Source organism: Meleagris gallopavo, chromosome 24 (genome assembly GCF_905368555.1).
Source record: "Meleagris gallopavo chromosome 24, MGAL_WU_HG_1.1, whole genome shotgun sequence".
NCBI lineage: Eukaryota > Metazoa > Chordata > Aves > Galliformes > Phasianidae > Meleagris > Meleagris gallopavo.
The window spans coordinates 4455937-4479391 of record NC_139427.1 but is presented as its reverse complement, the minus strand read 5'-3'; the positions used below and the strand labels follow the sequence as shown (position 1 = coordinate 4479391).

Below are 23455 nucleotides of genomic sequence, written 5' to 3'. Positions count from 1 at the left end.
GTGTATATGTGTTCCTTGCCAAGAAAAGCAGCTTCCAAAAGCTTCCTTCCAAAAACTTCAGCGACTTTTAAGTTGCTGAAGGTCAGTGTATAGTGGCATGACATAGAATGTGACACCACCTCCAATCTAATAAGAGGAAAACAGATGTGGGAAGTTCCTACGATTTTCTGCTTATTAAGATCAGATTTGTCCTGTGATTATGACTTTTTTTTTTTTTGCCTTCTGGAGATATGGACATTTAGACAATGCTCTTAGAGATGCATCTGAGAATTAAGAGCTGGTTTGGCATTGCATCTTCCTTATCTGCTGTTGGCACTAATTTAGTAATGAGATAAATGTCGTCCCCTTCAGAAGTAATTAGAATGACTGACTTGTGTGCATCTCAGACAAGTACAAAAATACTACAGATTTCATAATCTTTTCCACTTTTCTCCTAAAGACAATTATCTGTGTAGAGCAGGCTCTCCCTAGCTCAGCGGCCACATTTGAACAATGCGTGCCTTGTCTCACTTATTTACTACTTAATACAGTTTATCTGTTTCTATTTTCAGCATCCCATATTTCATGCTCGATTAGATTTTTGAATGTTTCCCAGTGCCAGGCACTTACTTATCCATATTCTGTTAGGAGAGTTGGTATTTCTTGTGGTACAGATCTGCAGAGACCAGTTTTAATTGGGACCCATGGGGTGGTTACAAACCCTAAAAACTCAAATGATGAGTACAAGAATGGATTTGAAATACCTTATTTTACCTGTAAATTTGTTATGCAATCATAAATCCCTTCCCCAGGGCTCAGCTGGGCAGTGTTTATTCTTTCTTGCTATCTATGCACAGTACCAATTATCAAGAGCCTGTAAACTGGAAATGTCAAAGGGTTGTTAGTTTTAAAACCAAAGTGAAAAAGTGGTGTGAGGTATAATGCCCTAAAGGATGCCATAAGGGAGGCCAGGTGAGCGTGGAAGAACATCAGGATTATTAGCTGAATCCCCATTGCTCCTGTCTGACCAGATGAGTACACTGAGCACGCAGATGTTTTATTGCCTCCGCTCAGCGTGGTGCAGCTATCACGCAATCCTGGGAAATACCAGCTTCTTGGATTAATGAAGAAATCTGAGGTTGAATGTGATGATGTCTGGAAATAAAAAGGAAATGGCAGGGTGAAATGGTGAAAGTCAGGCAAGGTTGATTTAGAAGAGCATAAGGATCTCTAATGCTGTTAAAATGCATCTGCCACTATAAGATCACTGGAAAACTGTGCTCAGGTTAGAGAACATATCCTTCTAGGTCCTTCACTGAGAATCGCAGTGAGGTCATTTTGGTGGGGTAAAGGACAAGGAAAATTATGAGGTTGCTCATCAGAATTGCAGTCTGAATGTCTACCATCTTTATAGTCCTCTGTGTACATGCTCCAAAAACCATCAGAAAACAAAGAGATTGCTCTTAACTTTCAAGCTTAAAGAGGGTAGATTTAGGTTGGATATAAGGAAAAAGTGGAAGGAAGGGATGCCATTCAGAGGGACCTCAACAGGCTTGAAAGGTGGGTCCGGATGAACCTAATGAGGTTCAACACGGCAAAGTGCAAGGTTTTGCACTTGGGCCAGAGGAATCCCAGGCATCCATACAGACTGGAAGGAGCGGTCCTTGAGAGCAGCCCTGCAGAGAAGAACCTCGGGGTCCTGATGGATGAAAAGCTTAATATGAGCCAGCAGTGTGCTCTTGCAGCTCAGAAAGCAGATGGTATCCTGGGCCCCATCAGCAGAGAGGTGGCCAGCAGGGACAGGGAGGTGATTGTCCCTCTCTACTCTGCTCTTGTGAGGCCCCAGCTGCAGTACTGTGTCCAGGTCTGGAGCCCCCAGTACAAGAAAGACAGGGAGCTGTTGGAGGGGGTCCAGAGGAGCCACAAAGATGATCGGGGAGCTGCAGTACCTCCACTACAAAGACAGGCTGAGGGAGCTGGGCTTGTTCAGCCTGCAGAAAAGAAGGCTGCGGGGTGACCTCATTGCAGCCTTTCAGTGCCTAAAAGGAGCCTACAAACAGGAGGGGAATCAACACTTTGAAAGGGTAGATAACTGCAGGACAAGGGGAAATGGTTTTAAGTTGAGGGAGGGAGGATTTAGGTTGAATGTCAGGGGGAAGTTCTTTACAGAGAGAGTGGTGAGGTGCTGGAACAGCTGTCCAGAGAGGCTGTGGATGCCCCGTCCATCCCTGGAGGTGTTCAAGGCCAGGTTGGATGGGGCTCTGGGCACCTGGTCTAGTATTAAATGGGGAGGTTGGTGCCCCTGCGTGTGGCAGGGGGTTGGAGATTCATGATCCTTGAGGTCACTTCCAACCCAGGCCATTCTGTGATTCTGTGTAAAAAGTCTTTTAAACTGAGAGTGGTGAGACACTGGAACAGGTTGAACAGAGATGTGGTGGATGTCCTATGCCTGGAGACTTTCAAAGTAAGGCTGGGTCAGAACATGGGCAATCTGATCTAGCCATGCATGTCCCTGTTCATTGCAGGGGAGTTGGACTAGATGACCTTTAAAGATCCCTTCCAACTCTAGGGATTCTATGATTCTATAATTGAGTTAAAACAGGAACCTGGAATAGTAAAGCTCTCTGGAAAAGTAAGGTTTCTCTGGATGATCATGGTGGCAATGCAGGAATTGAGTGATGCTGTTGTACTCCCAGAGCTTGCCTTTGGCTGCAGCTTCTCTGCTTTCCTTCAGATGGCAGAACACAAAGCACTGCTTCAAGCTTTGACTCTTTTCTTTGGAGACCAATCGGGCACAGATGGCAAGTACTGCAGTCCTTGCTTGTTTGAGTGTCTGCAGGGAAGCAGTTCTTATGAAAAAGGGCTGCAGGGTCAGACCCGTGCACTTTTGTAAGATTGAATCCTCAGCTGGAATTGCATCTGCTGCACTCCATTGGTTTTACTTTCGCTTAACAGACCATAAACAATTTGTTTACATAGACAGCTTTTCATCTTCCACAGTGAATCATAAAGGAGTTCTCCAGGGATCAGTCCCTGGTCTGGTTGTTGCCTTTCATTTATATACCAGGGTTGGATGATTTAGATCATCAGTGTTTCCATCTGAATTCAAAGGCAGGTGGTTTATGTCCTTTTTCTTGCACAAAGGATCTTACTAAAAATCTACATTATAGATCTGGCAGATTACGCTTTGCTTTGAAATACTTTATACTAAACTCAAAAAGGATTTTATGAGCCATTTGCTACAGAGAAGAGAATCCCACTCCATCAATGCTAAAAAGATAGCATGCCCTCTGTCATTATCATCCTTTAATGGTTCTTTGTGGCAATCTCTGTGCTCTTCACTAAAAGGGAAGGAGAAGGTGTGGCAGAGGGACAACGTTTTGAGAATGGCCAAAAGGGCTGAGATGTTGTCCTAAAGGTGACGTGGGTCTAAAAGGGTATCCAAAAGTTCTTGGTTAACAACTCCCAGCCTTTTTTTCTCACTGTACTATAGTGCTACAAGATGAGCTACAATAGTAAGCCTCCTGACAAGGACAAACGGGAACCAGAGAACCAGAGGCAACTGAAGAGAGACCCTCTTCTACCTCCCAAGTTCCATGACTGAGGTATGACCCACTGTGGGTATAACCTACATAGTGGCCTAATGGAGCAAGCATGGCACGTGATTCTTGGGAGTAAAAGGTCAAATCTGCTGATTGTGTTTTGGGGAATTTGAATTCAGTTTTAAATTTTAAATTTAGTATTTTATAATCTTATGCATCTGATTGAATGAGTTTGTGTTCATACAGTTATGCCTTCAACAGCTGACTGTTTCCAAAATGACTACCAGCTGTCAGCTCTTCACATATCATTAGTTATGTAAAAACTAACTTCTCCTTCTCCTGGAGCCCTAGTAACATATGAATCTTGATTAAAAACATTTCCCTTGAAATGTCAGTGTTGGGGTGATTGTGGAGTGTTGCTCAGTTGTGGAGATTAATAGCCCATGGTGTTAGTATTAACCTTAGAGAAAAGCAGATGCTGCAGCTACTTAGATGTGAAAAATACTGGATAAAGTACCATGATCCTTCTGTAACTCACCAAATGTACTTAATTCAAATTAAGTCTTAGAAGATATTGTTCTTTCCTGTCAGGTTGTTTGTTTAAAAAATTACTCTGGAACAAATAACTCATTACCTCCTCACCTTGCAGTTGGTGATTGTGATTGCCCGTAATAAGAGACCACTTTGAGAAGCAGTTGGCTTTTTTCTTGGTTGCATATACATAGACCCAAATAATTTTTTGTACTCCAGTAAACATAATTTGTGTTTCATGATACGTTATGAGATTCTTGTTGCGTGAATGTCCTAGAATGAATTTATAAATAATTTTTATGGTTCAGCGAGAAAAGCCATTAAGGTGTTTAAAATGTTTGGAAATGCAGGAGTTGAAAGAGTAGCTTGATATATATGTCGCACTGGGAGTTGGGAGGTATAAACCAATACTATTGTAGTTCAGCAAATAAATCTAAAGGGCTTCGACTACAGTTTGGTAGAACTTCTAATTGCAGAAATAGAAAAGAGAGAATTGAAGAAAGAGAGAATGCGGACAACTCTTCGGTAAAAATAGGGCAATGTTTGTTTGCTTATTGTAACCTATTCAGATCAAAATAAGCATTTAATGCCTTTTAAAATGTTGAAATAAATAGTCTCAAAATTGCAAGTAGTCTAGCAGATAAGACATCAGCAGCTCCTTTTTATCTGTTCAGTCTAAAAAATGCTGTTGTGATGTTTGTGAGGTTTGTGTTGGTCCTTCCGGCAACTTTTTATTGCTCTGGACAGCAGAGGATCTAGGAAAGACACCATTTTACCTGAAGTCTGTGATCTCAGGAGAGTTTAGTTCACACATTTCCTTTCCCATGTGAAGAACATAGTTTGGCACAGGCTCATGCTTCATTATATAAGCTCTCCCAATGAATTGCTGTGTCCTGTCAGTTTGAAACTCCAGTTATTATTGGATATAATTACAGGTATGTCCCATGGTAAACTTCATTAGCTCTGTTTTTGGACAGAGATTTTAATTAATGTAGAATGACTGTGCAAATACTATCACTGCACATCCGTGCAAGCAATTCTATATGCATGCCCAGCTGCCATGATGCTCAGAAAGGGATTTCTGCCTTGTTCTAGTTGCTCCAGACCCCTCACCAGTTTTGTTGCCCTTCTTTGAACCCGCTCCAGGGCCTCAATGTCTTTCTTGCAGTGAGGGCCCAGAACTGGACACAGTACTCGAGGTGCGGCCTCACCAGATCTCAGTACAGGGGATGATCACTGCCCTGCTCCTGCAGACAACGCTGTTTCTGATGCAGGCCAGGAGGCCATTGGCCTTCTTGGCCACCGGGGCACACTGCTGGCTCGTGTTCAGCCGAGCATCAACCAACACCCCCAGGTCCATTTCCGCTACGCAGCCTTGTTGAACCTCATCCCATTGGCTTCAGCCCAGCTCTCCAGCCTGTCCAGATCCCTCTGTAGGGCCTCGCTGCCCCAGGCAGATCCACACTTCCAGCCAACTTGGTGTCACCTGCAAACTTGCTGAGGGTGCACTCGATGCCCTCATCCAGGTCACCAATAAAGATATTGAAGAGGACAGCCAGCACCCACCCCTGGGGGACACCACTGGTTGCCAGCTGGATTTAGCTCCATTCACCACCACTCCCTGGGCCCGGCCCTCCAGCCAGTTCCTTACCCAGCCAAGAGGGTACCTATCCAAGCCACAGGCAGCCAGCTTCTGCAGGAGCTTTGCACTTTGTTGTGTTGAACCTCATCAGGTTCACCTGGGCCCACCTTTCCAGCCTCTCGAGGTCCCTCTGATGGCATCCCTTCCTCCCTCCGTGTCGACCGCACCACTCAGCTGGGTGTCGTCAGCAAACTTGCTGAGGGTGCACTCGATGCCATCATTGCTGTCACTGATAAAGGTGTTAAGGAGCACCGGTCCCAGGACAGAGCCCTGGGGGAGCCGCTCGTTGCCGGCCTCCACCTGGACACGGAGCCATTGATCACCGCCCTCTGTCTGCGGCCTTTCAGCCAATTCCTTATCCATCAGTGCTCCACCCATCAAATCCCCTTACAGTGGGGGGGATTTCCTGCCCCACTCCACGTGTTTGTAGCTGTATGGAGCTGTGCGTGTCTCCTGCTGTAACAGAGATGGAGGGGATGGTGCTGACTGAGGAGGCAGTGACTGGAGGCCAGCCGTTCCCCATCCCTGCATTGCAACCCAGTGCTGACTGAGGAGGGGAGGGGATTTTGGAGGGGAAGGATGGGGCCGGTGGGGGCAGCTCTGGGACACGGCCCTTTGTGCTGCCCCGTCCTGCCCCGCAGGTGGGCACTGGGCTCTGGGGGGTTTAGTGCTGCAGGAACGACTGCAAGTGGAGGCGTAGGAAAGTGAATATAAAACATTTAATAATTTAATGTAACTTAACATAATGTAACAGAACTTAACAGTCCAAGATGACATCGGTGGAAGCCCAGGTTGGGAGGGGTAGGGCTGGGGCCGGTGCTGGTGCCCCTGGAGCACTGCTGCTGCTCTGTGTGCCGCAGGGCCGGCGAGGAGCCCAGGGCTACAGGGAGCCTTATTTGCTGGCCGTGGCCGTGCCTCCTGCTGCAGCAGGTGGGCCGGTTTCTGCAGAGGCTCCCGTTTGTGCTGAGCCCACCCAGCTTCGCCTAGCGCCGGCGTTTCTGCCCTGGAGCGTCCTGGCCACGCGGCAGCTTCCTCTTCCTGGCTGGGACGCTGTCATTGCGCTGCTGGTGCCCTCTGCTCCTGCCTCTCCTGGTGGTGCAGGCGGGCGCTGGGCACTCGGCCGGCTCGGTGCCATCCTCGTGGTGGCTGTGTGGCACACGGCAGGAGGTGCAGCCGGGTGGCAGTGCCAGGCGGGTGAGAACCACCCGGGGCTGCTTCTGCTTCGCCTCTTCTATCAGCCGTGCAGCGTGGGCTGAAGGAGGCACGCGAGCATGCAGGGGGGTCGGCAGTGCCAGGCGGGTGAGAACCACCCGGGGCTGCCTCTGCCGCGCCTCTTCCATCAGATGCCTGCGGAGCAGCGACTCAGAGAGCTGCCCACAGGATGCTGGCTGCCCTGAGAACGGCTCGCTGAGGGGCCCGGCGTCAGCCTGCGCCTCTCTGCTGAGCTCCCTGCTGCTCTTGGGAAAGTCAGGGGCTGCTCCGATGTCAGGAGAGGTGCTGAGGCTGCTGGGGACGGCTGGCAGTGGCTGCTGGGGGACCTCCGCACAGCTCGACGCTTCTGTCAAAGCAAAACCACCCCCAGAACGATGATGGCAGCCTTCCCACAGCCGCTCGGTGCGGACATCCGCCCGCCACCGCTGCGGCCCCTGAACTCACCAGCGATCCAGGTGAGCACGCTGTCGATTTCCAACTTGTCATCTGGAATGGCTGAGCCGGGTGTCCCTTCTGGAAAAAGGAAGGAAATCCGCACAGGGGCAACGCCAGCTTTCCCACAGCCACTCGGTGCAGACATCCCCGCCTGCTCTGCAGCCCCTGAACTCACCGTTGCTGATCCACGTCAGGATGTCATCGATCTCCGCGGCGTTGACCGGGATGTCTGCACTGGATGTCACTTCTGCAAAGAGCAAGAAAATCCCCACGGGGGCAATGCCAGCTTTCCCACACCCACTCGGTGCGGACGCCCCCCCGCCACCTCTGCAGACCACAGACTCACCGCTGATCCACGTGAGCAGGTCATCGATGTCCTCCGCGACGGCTGCGCTCGTTGTCGCTGCTGGAAAAGCAAGACCATCCCCAGTGAGGCAGTGCCAGCTTTGCCACCCGGTGCGGACAGCCTGCCGCCCGCTCTGCAGCCCCCAAACTCACCACCTGCTTCCAGCGCTGTGCCGCTGCAGCCGAGCGGAGCCGTGCTGGGTTGGGGGCACGCGTCGGTGGGTGCTGGGTGCCCCCGGTCCTCCGTGAGCACCACGGCATCTCCAAAGGGCCCCACCGCCCGCTCCCGGCTGCTGGGCAGGGTGCAGGGCGCGGGGAGCACCTGCTGCTGCACTGGAGGTGCCGGCAGAAGGACGTGGCGATGGGGGTCCTGCAGCGGGCAGCTGCCTGCGGGCTGCGGGGGCTCCCCGTGGAGCACGGCCCCAGGCCACGGCCCCATCGGCTGCTGGGGCTGCGGTGTCCCTGCCTGCAGGTGATGGATGCAGCCGTGGGCAGGGGCCGTGGGGGGAGCCGTAGCTGGGTGCAGCCCCCAAGGTGGGAGCTGACCCACAGATGGAGGCAGCTCCCCAGGTGGGAGCTGCGCTCCCTGTCCCTGGACACCCGGCACCCCAGGCCAGACAGAGGCCTGAGGCACCACGTAGGTGATGGTGGGGACGTAGAGGGGTTGGAAGGACAGCAGCACTGCTGCGCCGATGCTGGGCTGCATTGCAGCAGTGGCCGGTGGTGGCACAAGGGATCCAAAGAAAGCAGCGTCGGGTGTCGGAAGCACCGTCGGCGTGGGTGAAGGGGTCCTCTCTGTGGGGAAATGCCCAAATGGGCGCTGGGTGAGATCTGGGGCACTGGGATCCCCTGGAGGGCCTCAGTGCCAGGAGCAGAGGAGCCTGCTGCCTTACCTGCCAAGGGGGCTCGAGAGTGGCAGCGGGGGGTTCCGTGAGCGCTGGGGTCAGCCCCTCTGCCCTGAGCTCACAAGAACTCTCTGTGACACTGTCACAGGCATTGCTCTGTGCCTGCCCCGTCACCAACACTTGCTGTGGCTACTCGTTGCGGCCTTCCATTGTTTCGGTGCAGATGATAAACGTGATGAAAATGAGCTTTTAACGTGTCGAGATGGTGATGGGACTAAGGGGAATGGTTTTAACGCCAAGGGGGGCGACTGGGATTAGATGTCAGGGAACTTCATCACGGAGGCAGCTGAGGACCGGGCGCTGCTGCCCAGAGAGCCCGTGGGTGCCCAGGTCCCACTGCAGTGAATGGAGACAAAGGGAGGGACGTGGCTGACGACACTCAAACTCCCAGTGGCATCGCAGGGCTGCCGTGCTTTGACTCTGGAGGGCCACCAAACTTCCACCTGCTGCCTGTGTCCTTCACACATCCGCCTGTCACAAAGGACAGGGGCTGGAAGGGGCCTCCGGAGATGACCGCAGTACAGCCTCCCCCCAGAGCAGCTTCCCTGCTTCCCAGGGCCACCAGTCCTGCCCAGTGCCCCCGTGACATACAACCATAGAATCATAGAATCACAAGGTTGGAAAGGACCTGCAAGATCATCCAGTCCAACCGCCCTCCCATCACCGCTGCTACCACAAGCCCTAAACCAGATCTCGCAGCTCCTCATCCAGACGCCTCTCGAACGCTGCCAGGGACGGCGACTCCACCGCCTCCCTGGGCAGCCATTGCAGTGCCTGAGAGAAAAAGTTCTTCCTTATGTCCAACCTAAACCTCCTCTGCTGCAACTTGCGGCCATTTCCTCGGCTCCTGTTTGTTGCCTGGGAGAAGAGGCCAAACCCCTCCACATCACAACCTCCCTTCAGGAAGCTGTAGAGTGCAGTGAGGTCTCCCCTGAGCCTCCTCTTCTCCAGACTGAACAATCCCAGCTCCTTCAGCCCCTCCCCGTAGGATTTGTGCTCCAGACCCCTCACCAGTTTTGTTGCCCTTCTTTGAACCCGCTCCAGGGCCTCAGTGTCTTTCTTGCAGTGAGGGCCCAGAACTGGACACAGTACGCGAGGTGCGGCCTCACCAGATCTCAGTACAGGGGACGATCACTGCCCTGCTCCTGCAGGCAACGCTGTTTCTGATGCAGGCCAGGAGGCCATTGGCCTTCTTGGCCACCGGGGCACACTGCTGGCTCGTGTTCAGCCGAGCATCAACCAACACCCCCAGGTCCATTTCCTCTACGCAGCCTTGTTGAACCTCATCCCATTGGCTTCAGCCCAGCTCTCCAGCCTGTCCAGATCCCTCTGTAGGGCCTCGCTGCCCCCAGGCAGATCCACACTTCCAGCCAACTTGGTGTCACCTGCAAACTTGCTGAGGGTGCACTCGATGCCATCATTGCTGTCACTGATAAAGGTGTTAAGGAGCACCGGTCCCAGGACAGAGCCCTGGGGAGCCGCTCGTTGCCGGCCTCCACCTGGACACGGAGCCATTGATCACCGCCCTCTGTCTGCGGCCTTTCAGCCAATTCCTTATCCATCAGTGCTCCACCCATCAAATCCCCTTACAGTGGGGGGGATTTCCTGCCCCACTCCACGTGTTTGTAGCTGTATGGAGCTGTGCGTGTCTCCTGCTGTAACAGAGATGGAGGGGATGGTGCTGACTGAGGAGGCAGTGACTGGAGGCCAGCCGTTCCCCATCCCTGCATTGCAACCCAGTGCTGACTGAGGAGGGGAGGGGATTTTGGAGGGGATTTTGGAGGGATTTTTTGGGGCCGGTGGGGGCAGCTCTGGGACACGGCCCTTTGTGCTGCCCCGTCCTGCCCCGCAGGTGGGCACTGGGCTCTGGGGGGTTTAGTGCTGCAGGAACGACTGCAAGTGGAGGCGTAGGAAAGTGAATATAAAACATTTAATAATTTAATGTAACTTAACATAATGTAACAGAACTTAACAGTCCAAGATGACATCGGTGGAAGCCCAGGTTGGGAGGGGTAGGGCTGGGGCCGGTGCTGGTGCCCCTGGAGCACTGCTGCTGCTCTGTGTGCCGCAGGGCCGGCGAGGAGCCCAGGGCTACAGGGAGCCTTATTTGCTGGCCGTGGCCGTGCCTCCTGCTGCAGCAGGTGGGCCGGTTTCTGCAGAGGCTCCCGTTTGTGCTGAGCCCACCCAGCTTCGCCTAGCGCCGGCGTTTCTGCCCTGGAGCGTCCTGGCCACGCGGCAGCTTCCTCTTCCTGGCTGGGACGCTGTCATTGCGCTGCTGGTGCCCTCTGCTCCTGCCTCTCCTGGTGGTGCAGGCGGGCGCTGGGCACTCGGCCGGCTCGGTGCCATCCTCGTGGTGGCTGTGTGGCACACGGCAGGAGGTGCAGCCGGGTGGCAGTGCCAGGCGGGTGAGAACCACCCGGGGCTGCTTCTGCTTCGCCTCTTCTATCAGCCGTGCAGCGTGGGCTGAAGGAGGCACGCGAGCATGCAGGGGGGTCGGCAGTGCCAGGCGGGTGAGAACCACCCGGGGCTGCCTCTGCCGCGCCTCTTCCATCAGATGCCTGCGGAGCAGCGACTCAGAGAGCTGCCCACAGGATGCTGGCTGCCCTGAGAACGGCTCGCTGAGGGGCCCGGCGTCAGCCTGCGCCTCTCTGCTGAGCTCCCTGCTGCTCTTGGGAAAGTCAGGGGCTGCTCCGATGTCAGGAGAGGTGCTGAGGCTGCTGGGGACGGCTGGCAGTGGCTGCTGGGGAACCTCCGCACAGCTCGACGCTTCTGTCAAAGCAAAACCACCCCCAGAACGATGATGGCAGCCTTCCCACAGCCGCTCGGTGCGGACATCCGCCCGCCACCGCTGTGGCCCCTGAACTCACCAGCGATCCAGGTGAGCACGCTGTCGATTTCCATCTTGTCATCTGGAATGGCTGAGCCGGGTGTCCCTTCTGGAAAAAGGAAGGAAATCCGCACAGGGGCAACGCCAGCTTTCCCACAGCCACTCGGTGCAGACATCCCCGCCTGCTCTGCAGCCCTGAACTCACCGTTGCTGATCCACGTCAGGATGTCATCGATCTCCGCGGCGTTGACCGGGATGTCTGCACTGGATGTCACTTCTGCAAAGAGCAAGAAAATCCCCACGGGGGCAATGCCAGCTTTCCCACACCCACTCGGTGCGGACGCCCCCCGCCACCTCTGCAGACCACAGACTCACCGCTGATCCACGTGAGCAGATCATCGATGTCCTCCGCGACGGCTGCGCTCGTTGTCGCTGCTGGAAAAGCAAGACCATCCCCAGTGAGGCAGTGCCAGCTTTGCCACCCGGTGCGGACAGCCTGCCGCCCGCTCTGCAGCCCCCAAACTCACCACCTGCTTCCAGCGCTGTGCCGCTGCAGCCGAGCGGAGCCGTGCTGGGTTGGGGGCACGCGTCGGTGGGTGCTGGGTGCCCCCGGTCCTCCGTGAGCACCACGGCATCTCCAAAGGGCCCCACCGCCCGCTCCCGGCTGCTGGGCAGGGTGCAGGGCGCGGGGAGCACCTGCTGCTGCACTGGAGGTGCCGGCAGAAGGACGTGGCGATGGGGGTCCTGCAGCAGGCAGCTGCCTGCGGGCTGCGGGGGCTCCCAGTGGAGCACGGCCCCAGGCCACGGCCCTGCCTGCAGGTGATGGATGCAGCCGTGGGCGGAGGCCGTGGGGGGAGCCATAGCTGGGTGCAGCCCCCAAGGTGGGAGCTGACCCACAGATGGAGGCAGCTCCCCAGGTGGGAGCTGCGCTCCCTGTCCCTGGACACCCGGCACCCCAGGCCAGACAGAGGCCTGAGGCACCACGTAGGTGATGGTGGGGACGTAGAGGGGTTGGAAGGACAGCAGCACTGCTGCGCCGATGCTGGGCTGCATTGCAGCAGTGGCCGGTGGTGGCACAAGGGATCCAAAGAAAGCGGCGTCGGGTGTCGGAAGCACCGTCGGCGTGGGTGAAGGGGTTCTCTCTGTGGGGAAATGCCCAAATGGGCGCTGGGTGAGATCTGGGGCACTGGGATCCCCTGGAGGGCCTCAGTGCCAGGAGCAGAGGAGCCTGCTGCCTTACCTGCCAAGGGGGCTCGAGAGTGGCAGCGGGGGGTTCCGTGAGCGCTGGGGTCAGCCCCTCTGCCCTGAGCTCACAAGAACTCTCTGTGACACTGTCACAGGCATTGCTCTGTGCCTGCCCCGTCACCAACACTTGCTGTAGCTGCTCGTTGTGGCCTTCCATTGTTTCGGTGGAGATGATAAACGTGATGAAAATGAGCTTTTTACGTGTCGAGATGGTGATGGGACAAAGGGGAATGGTTTTAACGCCAAGGGGGGCGACTGGGATTAGATGTCAGGGAACTTCATCACGGAGGCAGCTGAGGACCGGGCGCTGCTGCCCAGAGAGCCCGTGGGTGCCCAGGTCCCACTGCAGTGAATGGAGACAAAGGGAGGGACGTGGCTGACGACACTCAAACTCCCAGTGGCATCGCAGGGCTGCCGTGCTTTGACTCTGGAGGGCCACCAAACTTCCACCTGCTGCCTGTGTCCTTCACACATCCGCCTGTCACAAAGGACAGGGGCTGGAAGGGGCCTCCGGAGATGACCGCAGTACAGCCTCCCCCCAGAGCAGCTTCCCTGCTTCCCAGGGCCACCAGTCCTGCCCAGTGCCCCCGTGACATACAACCATAGAATCATAGAATCACAAGGTTGGAAAGGACCTGCAAGATCATCCAGTCCAACCGCCCTCCCATCACCGCTGCTACCACAAGCCCTAAACCAGATCTCGCAGCTCCTCATCCAGACGCCTCTCGAACGCTGCCAGGGACGGCGACTCCACCGCCTCCCTGGGCAGCCATTGCAGTGCCTGAGAGAAAAAGTTCTTCCTTATGTCCAACCTAAACCTCCTCTGCTGCAACTTGCGGCCATTTCCTCGGCTCCTGTTTGTTGCCTGGGAGAAGAGGCCAAACCCCTCTACATCACAACCTCCCTTCAGGAAGCTGTAGAGTGCAGTGAGGTCTCCCCTGAGCCTCCTCTTCTCCAGACTGAACAATCCCAGCTCCTTCAGCCCCTCCCCGTAGGATTTGTGCTCCAGACCCCTCACCAGTTTTGTTGCCCTTCTTTGAACCCGCTCCAGGGCCTCAATGTCTTTCTTGCAGTGAGGGCCCAGAACTGGACACAGTACTCGAGGTGCGGCCTCACCAGATCTCAGTACAGGGGACGATCACTGCCCTGCTCCTGCAGACAACGCTGTTTCTGATGCAGGCCAGGAGGCCATTGGCCTTCTTGGCCACCCGGGCACACTGCTGGCTCGTGTTCAGCCGAGCATCAACCAACACCCCCAGGTCCATTTCCTCTACGCAGCCTTGTTGAACCTCATCCCATTGGCTTCAGCCCAGCTCTCCAGCCTGTCCAGATCCCTCTGTAGGGCCTCGCTGCCCCCAGGCAGATCCACACTTCCAGCCAACTTGGTGTCACCTGCAAACTTGCTGAGGGTGCACTCGATGCCCTCATCCAGGTCACCAATAAAGACATTGAAGAGGACAGCCAGCACCCACCCCTGGGGGACACCACTGGTTGCCAGCTGGATTTAGCTCCATTCACCACCACTCCCTGGGCCCGGCCCTCCAGCCAGTTCCTTACCCAGCCAAGAGGGTACCTATCCAAGCCACAGGCAGCCAGCTTCTGCAGGAGCTTTGCACTTTGTTGTGTTGAACCTCATCAGGTTCACCTGGGCCCACCTTTCCAGCCTCTCGAGGTCCCTCTGATGGCATCCCTTCCTCCCTCCGTGTCGACCGCACCACTCAGCTGGGTGTCGTCAGCAAACTTGCTGAGGGTGCACTCGATGCCATCATTGCTGTCACTGATAAAGGTGTTAAGGAGCACCGGTCCCAGGACAGAGCCCTGGGGGAGCCGCTCGTTGCCGGCCTCCACCTGGACACGGAGCCATTGATCACCGCCCTCTGTCTGCGGCCTTTCAGCCAATTCCTTATCCATCAGTGCTCCACCCATCAAATCCCCTTACAGTGGGGGGGATTTCCTGCCCCACTCCACGTGTTTGTAGCTGTATGGAGCTGTGCGTGTCTCCTGCTGTAACAGAGATGGAGGGGATGGTGCTGACTGAGGAGGCAGTGACTGGAGGCCAGCCGTTCCCCATCCCTGCATTGCAACCCAGTGCTGACTGAGGAGGGGAGGGGATTTTGGAGGGGAAGGATGGGGCCGGTGGGGGCAGCTCTGGGACACGGCCCTTTGTGCTGCCCCGTCCTGCCCCGCAGGTGGGCACTGGGCTCTGGGGGGTTTAGTGCTGCAGGAACGACTGCAAGTGGAGGCGTAGGAAAGTGAATATAAAACATTTAATAATTTAATGTAACTTAACATAATGTAACAGAACTTAACAGTCCAAGATGACATCGGTGGAAGCCCAGGTTGGGAGGGGTAGGGCTGGGGCCGGTGCTGGTGCCCCTGGAGCACTGCTGCTGCTCTGTGTGCCGCAGGGCCGGCGAGGAGCCCAGGGCTACAGGGAGCCTTATTTGCTGGCCGTGGCCGTACCTCCTGCTGCAGCAGGTGGGCCGGTTTCTGCAGAGGCTCCCGTTTGTGCTGAGCCCACCCAGCTTCGCTTAGCGCCGGCGTTTCTGCCCTGGAGCGTCCTGGCCACGCGGCAGCTTCCTCTTCCTGGCTGGGACGCTGTCATTGCGCTGCTGGTGCCCTCTGCTCCTGCCTCTCCTGGTGGTGCAGGCGGGCGCTGGGCACTCGGCCGGCTCGGTGCCATCCTCGTGGTGGCTGTGTGGCACACGGCAGGAGGTGCAGCCGGGTGGCAGTGCCAGGCGGGTGAGAACCACCCGGGGCTGCTTCTGCTTCGCCTCTTCTATCAGCCGTGCAGCGTGGGCTGAAGGAGGCACGCGAGCATGCAGGGGGGTCGGCAGTGCCAGGCGGGTGAGAACCACCCGGGGCTGCCTCTGCCGCGCCTCTTCCATCAGATGCCTGCGGAGCAGCGACTCAGAGAGCTGCCCACAGGATGCTGGCTGCCCTGAGAACGGCTCGCTGAGGGGCCCGGCGTCAGCCTGCGCCTCTCTGCTGAGCTCCCTGCTGCTCTTGGGAAAGTCAGGGGCTGCTCCGATGTCAGGAGAGGTGCTGAGGCTGCTGGGGACGGCTGGCAGTGGCTGCTGGGGGACCTCCGCACAGCTCGACGCTTCTGTCAAAGCAAAACCACCCCCAGAACGATGATGGCAGCCTTCCCACAGCCGCTCGGTGCGCACATCCGCCCGCCACCGCTGCGGCCCCTGAACTCACCAGCGATCCAGGTGAGCACGCTGTCGATTTCCAACTTGTCATCTGGAATGGCTGAGCCGGGTGTCCCTTCTGGAAAAAGGAAGGAAATCCGCACAGGGGCAACGCCAGCTTTCCCACAGCCACTCGGTGCAGACATCCCCGCCTGCTCTGCAGCCCCTGAACTCACCGTTGCTGATCCACGTCAGGATGTCATCGATCTCCGCGGCGTCGACTGGGATGTCTGCACTGGATGTCACTTCTGCAAAGAGCAAGAAAATCCCCACGGGGGCAATGCCAGCTTTCCCACACCCACTCGGTGCGGACGCCCCCCCGCCACCTCTGCAGACCACAGACTCACCGCTGATCCACGTGAGCAGATCATCGATGTCCTCCGCGACGGCTGCGCTCGTTGTCGCTGCTGGAAAAGCAAGACCATCCCCAGTGAGGCAGTGCCAGCTTTGCCACCCGGTGCGGACAGCCTGCCGCCCGCTCTGCAGCCCCCAAACTCACCACCTGCTTCCAGCGCTGTGCTGCTGCAACCGAGCGGAGCCGTGCTGGGTTGGGGGCACGCGTCGGTGGGTGCTGGGTGCCCCCGGTCCTCCGTGAGCACCACGGCATCTCCAAAGGGCCCCACCGCCCGCTCCCGGCTGCTGGGCAGGGTGCAGGGCGCGGGGAGCACCTGCTGCTGCACTGGAGGTGCCGGCAGAAGGACGTGGCGATGGGGGTCCTGCAGCGGGGAGCTGCCTGCGGGCTGCGGGGGCTCCCAGTGGAGCACGGCCCCAGGCCACGGCCCTGCCTGCAGGTGATGGATGCAGCCGTGGGCGGAGGCCGTGGGGGGAGCCATAGCTGGGTGCAGCCCCCAAGGTGGGAGCTGACCCACAGATGGAGGCAGCTCCCCAGGTGGGAGCTGCGCTCCCTGTCCCTGGACACCCGGCACCCCAGGCCAGACGGAGGCCTGAGGCACCACGTAGGTGATGGTGGGGACGTAGAGGGGTTGGAAGGACAGCAGCACTGCTGCGCCGATGCTGGGCTGCATTGCAGCAGTGGCCGGTGGTGGCACAAGGGATCCAAAGAAAGCGGCGTCGGGTGTCGGAAGCACCGTCGGCGTGGGTGAAGGGGTTCTCTCTGTGGGGAAATGCCCAAATGGGCGCTGGGTGAGATCTGGGGCACTGGGATCCCCTGGAGGGCCTCAGTGCCAGGAGCAGAGGAGCCTGCTGCCTTACCTGCCAAGGGGGCTCGAGAGTGGCAGCGGGGGGTTCCGTGAGCGCTGGGGTCAGCCCCTCTGCCCTGAGCTCACAAGAACTCTCTGTGACACTGTCACAGGCATTGCTCTGTGCCTGCCCCGTCACCAACACTTGCTGTGGCTGCTCGTTGTGGCCTTCCATTGTTTCGGTGGAGATGATAAACGTGATGAAAATGAGCTTTTTACGTGTCGAGATGGTGATGGGACTAAGGGGAATGGTTTTAACGCCAAGGGGGGCGACTGGGATTAGATGTCAGGGAACTTCATCACGGAGGCAGCTGAGGACCGGGCGCTGCTGCCCAGAGAGCCCGTGGGTGCCCAGGTCCCACTGCAGTGAATGGAGACAAAGGGAGGGACGTGGCTGACGACACTCAAACTCCCAGTGGCATCGCAGGGCTGCCGTGCTTTGACTCTGGAGGGCCACCAAACTTCCACCTGCTGCCTGTGTCCTTCACACATCCGCCTGTCACAAAGGACAGGGGCTGGAAGGGGCCTCCGGAGATGACCGCAGTACAGCCTCCCCCCAGAGCAGCTTCCCTGCTTCCCAGGGCCACCAGTCCTGCCCAGTGCCCCCGTGACATACAACCATAGAATCATAGAATCACAAGGTTGGAAAGGACCTGCAAGATCATCCAGTCCAACCGCCCTCCCATCACCGCTGCTACCACAAGCCCTAAACCAGATCTCGCAGCTCCTCATCCAGACGCCTCTCGAACGCTGCCAGGGACGGCGACTCCACCGCCTCCCTGGGCAGCCATTGCAGTGCCTGAGAGAAAAAGTTCTTCCTTATGTCCAACCTAAACCTCCTCTGCTGCAACTTGCGGCCATTTCCTCGGCTCCTGTTTGTTGCCTGGGAGAAGAGGCCAAACCCTCTACATCACAACCTCCCTTCAGGAAGCTGTAGAGTGCAGTGAGGTCTCCCCTGAGCCTCCTCTTCTCCAGACTGAACAATCCCAGCTCCTTCAGCCCCTCCCCGTAGGATTTGTGCTCCAGACCCCTCACCAGTTTTGTTGCCCTTCTTTGAACCCGCTCCAGGGCCTCAATGTCTTTCTTGCAGTGAGGGCCCAGAACTGGACACAGTACTCGAGGTGCGGCCTCACCAGATCTCAGTACAGGGGACGATCACTGCCCTGCTCCTGCAGACAACGCTGTTTCTGATGCAGGCCAGGAGGCCATTGGCCTTCTTGGCCACCCGGGCACACTGCTGGCTCGTGTTCAGCCGAGCATCAACCAACACCCCCAGGTCCATTTCCTCTACGCAGCCTTGTTGAACCTCATCCCATTGGCTTCAGCCCAGCTCTCCAGCCTGTCCAGATCCCTCTGTAGGGCCTCGCTGCCCCCAGGCAGATCCACACTTCCAGCCAACTTGGTGTCACCTGCAAACTTGCTGAGGGTGCACTCGATGCCCTCATCCAGGTCACCAATAAAGACATTGAAGAGGACAGCCAGCACCCACCCCTGGGGGACACCACTGGTTGCCAGCTGGATTTAGCTCCATTCACCACCACTCCCTGGGCCCGGCCCTCCAGCCAGTTCCTTACCCAGCCAAGAGGGTACCTATCCAAGCCACAGGCAGCCAGCTTCTGCAGGAGCTTTGCACTTTGTTGTGTTGAACCTCATCAGGTTCACCTGGGCCCACCTTTCCAGCCTCTCAAGGTCCCTCTGATGGCATCCCTTCCTCCCTCCGTGTCGACCGCACCACTCAGCTGGGTGTTGTCAGCAAACTTGCTGAGGGTGCACTCGATGCCATCATTGCTGTCACTGATAAAGGTGTTAAGGAGCACCGGTCCCAGGACAGAGCCCTGGGGGAGCCGCTCGTTGCCGGCCTCCACCTGGACACGGAGCCATTGATCACCGCCCTCTGTCTGCGGCCTTTCAGCCAATTCCTTATCCATCAGTGCTCCACCCATCAAATCCCCTTACAGTGGGGGGATTTCCTGCCCCACTCCACGTGTTTGTAGCTGTATGGAGCTGTGCGTGTCTCCTGCTGTAACAGAGATGGAGGGGATGGTGCTGACTGAGGAGGCAGTGACTGGAGGCCAGCCATTCCCCATCCCTGTATTGCAACCCAGTGCTGACTGAGGAGGGGAGGGGATTTTGAAAGGAGGGATGGGACATGCTCTGTCCTCACAGCGGGAGGGGGGCATTTACGACCCCGGTCCCCACCTAGAGGTTTAGAGATAAATAAAAAATAAATAAGAATAGAAAAATCCTAAAGTCAAAATGCTCCTCTACTAGAAAATAATTCACAAGGTACATCAGTTGTATGAGAGTTTTGTTGTAAAAGAAGGAATCAAAAAATGGCTAATTCTAGTGGTCTGTTCTTTTGACCTCCTTCTCTTTGAATCTCTGGTTTTGAAATGTCTCGAGTATGCAGATGTCGAGATGTATGGGTTGGCTTATGGAGTCTATTGAAGCTGTGAATGCATGTCTGGGTAAGCTTTTTCTTTGAGACACTACACACATCTTAGATAGTGTGTAGGGATTGCTATGGCAACAGTTCATTTTGAATTACAAAACAATTACATATAAAGACCCCACATAATCTGTTGGCATGCAAATTACTGCCAAGAGGCAGGTAGTGGCTTGAACATCTTCATTTCTTAGAGTAAAAAAAAAAATAACAATGTTTTAATCTTGAATTACTTCTCCAGTTTTCTTTGGGAATCATATCACTTAAGAAGAAGAGGATGGAGTAACGGCTTCAGGGAGTGTCTTCTGCCAAGAGAGGAGGTGTGCGGTTGGAGCATAACTGAAATGGACTTTTTCCCATTAAATCACTGTGATCAACTAGGCTGGATGGATTCAAGCAAAGAGACTGCATCTGGATGAGCCTAAGTTCTTTGGTACCCTGCTGAAATCAATTATTTCCTTTGTTAGCAGGTTCTCCATAACATGAGCTACTGGAATAAGTTAAAAGGAAATACTATTGGAAGCTCTTGATAAAATCATATCTATCACCTGATTTTGCAGTTACGGAATCAGTCTCTGGTGGTGAGAGCAACTATTGCAATATGCAAAATGCATCCTCGTGAGCGTGCATGATGGAATCCAGAGAAATGAGATTTTTTCTGATTTAATGAAGCACCTCGTTCATTTTAAACAGAGGATTGAGCCTAACAACTTTTGGGACTTGAAAAACATGCTCACTACTTCATATTTAACTGGTAGGTTATATAGAAATGGGCTTGAACACTTGCTGATGCACCTTGATAAACTGAGAGCTAGTCAAATAGCTTTACAAAGAAGGTGAATCTATGGATTTATCTGCAATACTTTTTTTTTTTTTTTTTTTGCCTTTTAGTACTGATATTTTATACAGAATGGGCTGTGTTTTGAGCTGTAGGCCTTAAAGCTTTGCTCAGTAGCCTTCTGTCCAGTGGCTGGCCAGTTTGGAGACTTCTGGAGACAAGAGTACTCTCAGGGCAATATCTTTCCCATAGCAAGCATCTTTAACATACAAAGAGTAAAGAACTTGTCACCTGGATGGGATGTCACCAGACTTGGGGGTTTACCAGACTGGAGTGCCTTGCTGATTGAAAGATCATCTACTAAAAGCTGGGATTTGCTCCCATGGGTGGCCAGCCAGCTTGTTCCAAACCTTCCAGTCCTGCAGAAGTTACCTTGATAGGGTTCCTGCACCGTGCTGCAGAGTGGGCAGAATACAGTGAATAAATGACAATATTCAGTAATGGAAAGAATTACTTTTTGTTTTGCAAGCTGTAACTACAAATTATTTCCTGTAGTCCTGTTGTCAAAAGAAACTATTCTCTCATTTCCAGCTGTGGGACCCTTTGTGCAGACACTGCTGACTGCCATGACTTGATGGGCTCCTGCACCAAAAAGCTCCTTACAGATATGTATAGGCAGAATTGTCCAATTCTTTTTTGTCTGAATTGGGGTCTTGTAATGCTGGTGGCTAGACTTCACTTAAAAAATACATTAAAAATCCAAGCCTACATATGCCTAATAACTAACTTTTAGCATAAAAATCACTTCCTTTCCAAGACTTTAATTTGGAAACTTTTAATATATTTATTTTGATTAATTAAAACATGCTGGTATTTTCATGTAACAAGTCACTTGGTTTTGCAAATTCCTTGCAGGGGTTTAAAACTTCTACCTCATTTTCTAGACTACTTGTCTGTGAGAAGGATTTGAAAATGAGAGGTTTTCTCTGTTGCTGGAATTCCACAGTAAATGTCAGTATGAATAGAATTAGAATCTTTATATATCACCACCCCTCTCTTCTGCTGTATGTAGGCAGCAAAATGCATGTGCTGGCTAATGGTAAAATGTCATTGCTCTTTTGTGAGCACTTGTGGGTATCATCCAGATGTGGGGGTGATATTTTGTCTGCTAGAGGTCAGTTTAGAAAAGGACATGGAGAAAGAAGAGTAAAGGAATGGATGTTTTGAGCTAGAAATAGTGGCAAAGTTGTGTCTGTTCTGAGAAACTGATATCTGATGCTGGTGCAGTGGGACAGCACATTCCATTTGCAATTAGGTAAATTGGGATAGAAATGTGTTTTACTCAGGCAGGTGATAGTAACATCTGCATTGGACATGAGGGGGTGTGCTGATGCCTATGACCTATGGACAGCAGGTGATAATGTGCTCCTACATCTTCCTCAGAACCCATATCAACAGGTTAATAAAGTTTAAAATGAATTCTATAAACACTGTGCTTGAAGTTTGTCAGCAAGTGTGGAAGATTCGGGCTCTGATTTTAATTGGGGTAGTCTGAAAAGGAAGAAAATGTATTCCAGATAGTGGAAAAGAGGAACCCAAAATCTGTCAGGAAGAACCTGGAAGAGCTCCAAAAGGGTTTTGCTTTCAGCTCAGACTTTCCTTCTATGAGAAACTATAAATAGTGATACAAGATTGTAGTGTGAGGTAATACATTTTAGAGTAGTACCTGCACAAAGGATGCTTAGGACTATAATCTCTACTTTAAAGTATAGTATACTTTATATAGTTTTTATATATACTATATATACCTTTAGTATCTACCTATAGTAGATTAAGAATGATGGCATATCCAGTTTAGGGGACTTAAAGTATGTAAGAAATACAAGTCAGTATTAAGTATTTAGGTCCACAAATTGGATATTCCATAGTCATTTTTCAGAAAAATTAAATGATATTATTACATGTTGATATTCCTATATGTGCCTATAGATAAAGAGTAAATAAATTAAAGTTTCAAAGGTAAACATGTTTGAATTATAATGAAGCTTTGATATTTGATATATTATAATGAAGTTTTGATATTTAAAAAAAAAAGAAAAAAATGAAGAAAAGGGCAATGAGTAGGGGAATCATTGAAACTGGGCTTATAATTTAGCTTGTGGCATGCTACCCCATGCTTCAGTTTTGGGTAGCTGGGACTACCTGCGCTGCTTGATAAATAATGCTGACAAGACCATGCAGGACGAAACATGAGATAATCTCTTCTTGTTTCCTTCACTGGAGATCTTCAGTGTGGGTCTCTTTCCTTCAGAAGCCCCATGTTTGATTCCAATTATTTCTCCAACAAAGAGAAGAAAATACAGCCAACGTTTAAAAATGGATTATACAAAGTTTTCACTGGGTTGTTGTTATTATAATGCTACAATTAATGTTTTTGGAAGCAAACTATTTGGGAAATGGAAATATCCCTTGCTTGATACAGTGAAGCAGCAGAGCACATGTTTTAGAGACCAGATATAGAAGTTTTATGGCTTGCTGAAAAGAAGGGGGGAATCTGAAGCCTCCAGGAATATTACATTTGCATCATGTACAAAGAGTGTGCAATTAAATAAGCAATTAGTTATGAATTATTCACTCTGCTTGACTGTTGGATTTTTGAGTAGCACGTTAACCTTGAGATGACTGCTTTTATAACCCTTATTGTTTACCAATAAATTAATCTGCAATTAAAAAAAAACACAAAAGCACCACTCTCACTGGGCTTGATCTTGGAAAGAAGTTCCACTCTACTTGTTGTTGTTGTATTGCATCTAGGAGATGGGCATCGTGACAGCAAGAGCTGGATGCATGTGTGGAAGTTGATCTTCCCTGCTTAAAACACATCTAAATATCAGGAGAAGGAATGGGGGAAAGGAAAAGAAAAGGCCCTTTTTCTTTACAAAGGGACAAAGCTTTGCAAGGAAATTGAATGTCAATCATTTTTTTAACTGGCGTATAAAAGCACAAAACCTTCCTCTTATCTTACTATGAGTCCAGCACAGCATGATGACCCCCAGTCTTGTGTTGAGGATTGAGTGGTAGGAAGGCATTTATGTGATATTCTCACCACCTACTGCAGTAGATAAAGAGCAAAATATGGCACAAGACCATTCAACATGACCAATTAGTGAAGTGC

The 23455-nt window shown here is 53.3% G+C and overlaps 3 protein-coding genes and 1 long non-coding RNA gene across 4 annotated transcripts; 1 reads left to right on the top strand and 3 right to left on the bottom strand.

Moving 5' to 3' along the window:
• Positions 1-6539: 6539 nt before the first annotated feature.
• LOC146542865 (uncharacterized) lies at positions 6540-7671 on the bottom strand. The gene is made up of 2 exons (XM_085242905.1): positions 7351-7671; positions 6540-7252 (listed from the first exon to the last, which is right to left on the bottom strand). Exons 1-2 carry the CDS (start codon positions 7484-7486, stop codon positions 6678-6680), a joined length of 711 nt encoding a protein of 236 aa, XP_085099031.1. The 5' UTR covers positions 7487-7671; the 3' UTR covers positions 6540-6677.
• A 2857-nt stretch (positions 7672-10528) lies between these two features.
• Positions 10529-11604, bottom strand: LOC146542864 (uncharacterized). The gene is made up of 2 exons (XM_085242906.1): positions 11459-11604; positions 10529-11360 (listed from the first exon to the last, which is right to left on the bottom strand). Exons 1-2 carry the CDS (start codon positions 11592-11594, stop codon positions 10786-10788), a joined length of 711 nt encoding a protein of 236 aa, XP_085099032.1. The 5' UTR covers positions 11595-11604; the 3' UTR covers positions 10529-10785.
• A 3590-nt stretch (positions 11605-15194) lies between these two features.
• Positions 15195-16003, bottom strand: LOC146542863 (uncharacterized). The gene is made up of 2 exons (XM_085242901.1): positions 15868-16003; positions 15195-15769 (listed from the first exon to the last, which is right to left on the bottom strand). Exons 1-2 carry the CDS (start codon positions 16001-16003, stop codon positions 15195-15197), a joined length of 711 nt encoding a protein of 236 aa, XP_085099027.1.
• LOC146542862 (uncharacterized) lies at positions 15744-17266 on the top strand. The gene is made up of 2 exons (XR_014887984.1): positions 15744-15878; positions 15987-17266. It is a non-coding gene; the product is annotated as an uncharacterized LOC146542862 (long non-coding RNA).
• Positions 17267-23455: the final 6189 nt, after the last annotated feature.

Excerpts from the sequence above, each read along its gene's own strand:
- LOC146542864 (XM_085242906.1), bottom strand. The coding sequence starts at position 11,594 with ATGTCTGCACCGAGTGGCTGTGGGAAAGCTGGCGTTGCCCCTGTGCGG. Across the intron at positions 11,361-11,458 it reads CGTGCTCACCTGGATCGCTG|AAGCGTCGAGCTGTGCGGAG; the intron begins GTGAGTTCAGGG and ends TTGCTTTGACAG.
- LOC146542863 (XM_085242901.1), bottom strand. The coding sequence starts at position 16,003 with ATGTCTGCACCGAGTGGCTGTGGGAAAGCTGGCGTTGCCCCTGTGCGG. Across the intron at positions 15,770-15,867 it reads CGTGCTCACCTGGATCGCTG|AAGCGTCGAGCTGTGCGGAG; the intron begins GTGAGTTCAGGG and ends TTGCTTTGACAG.
- LOC146542865 (XM_085242905.1), bottom strand. The coding sequence starts at position 7,486 with ATGTCTGCACCGAGTGGCTGTGGGAAAGCTGGCGTTGCCCCTGTGCGG. Across the intron at positions 7,253-7,350 it reads CGTGCTCACCTGGATCGCTG|AAGCGTCGAGCTGTGCGGAG; the intron begins GTGAGTTCAGGG and ends TTGCTTTGACAG.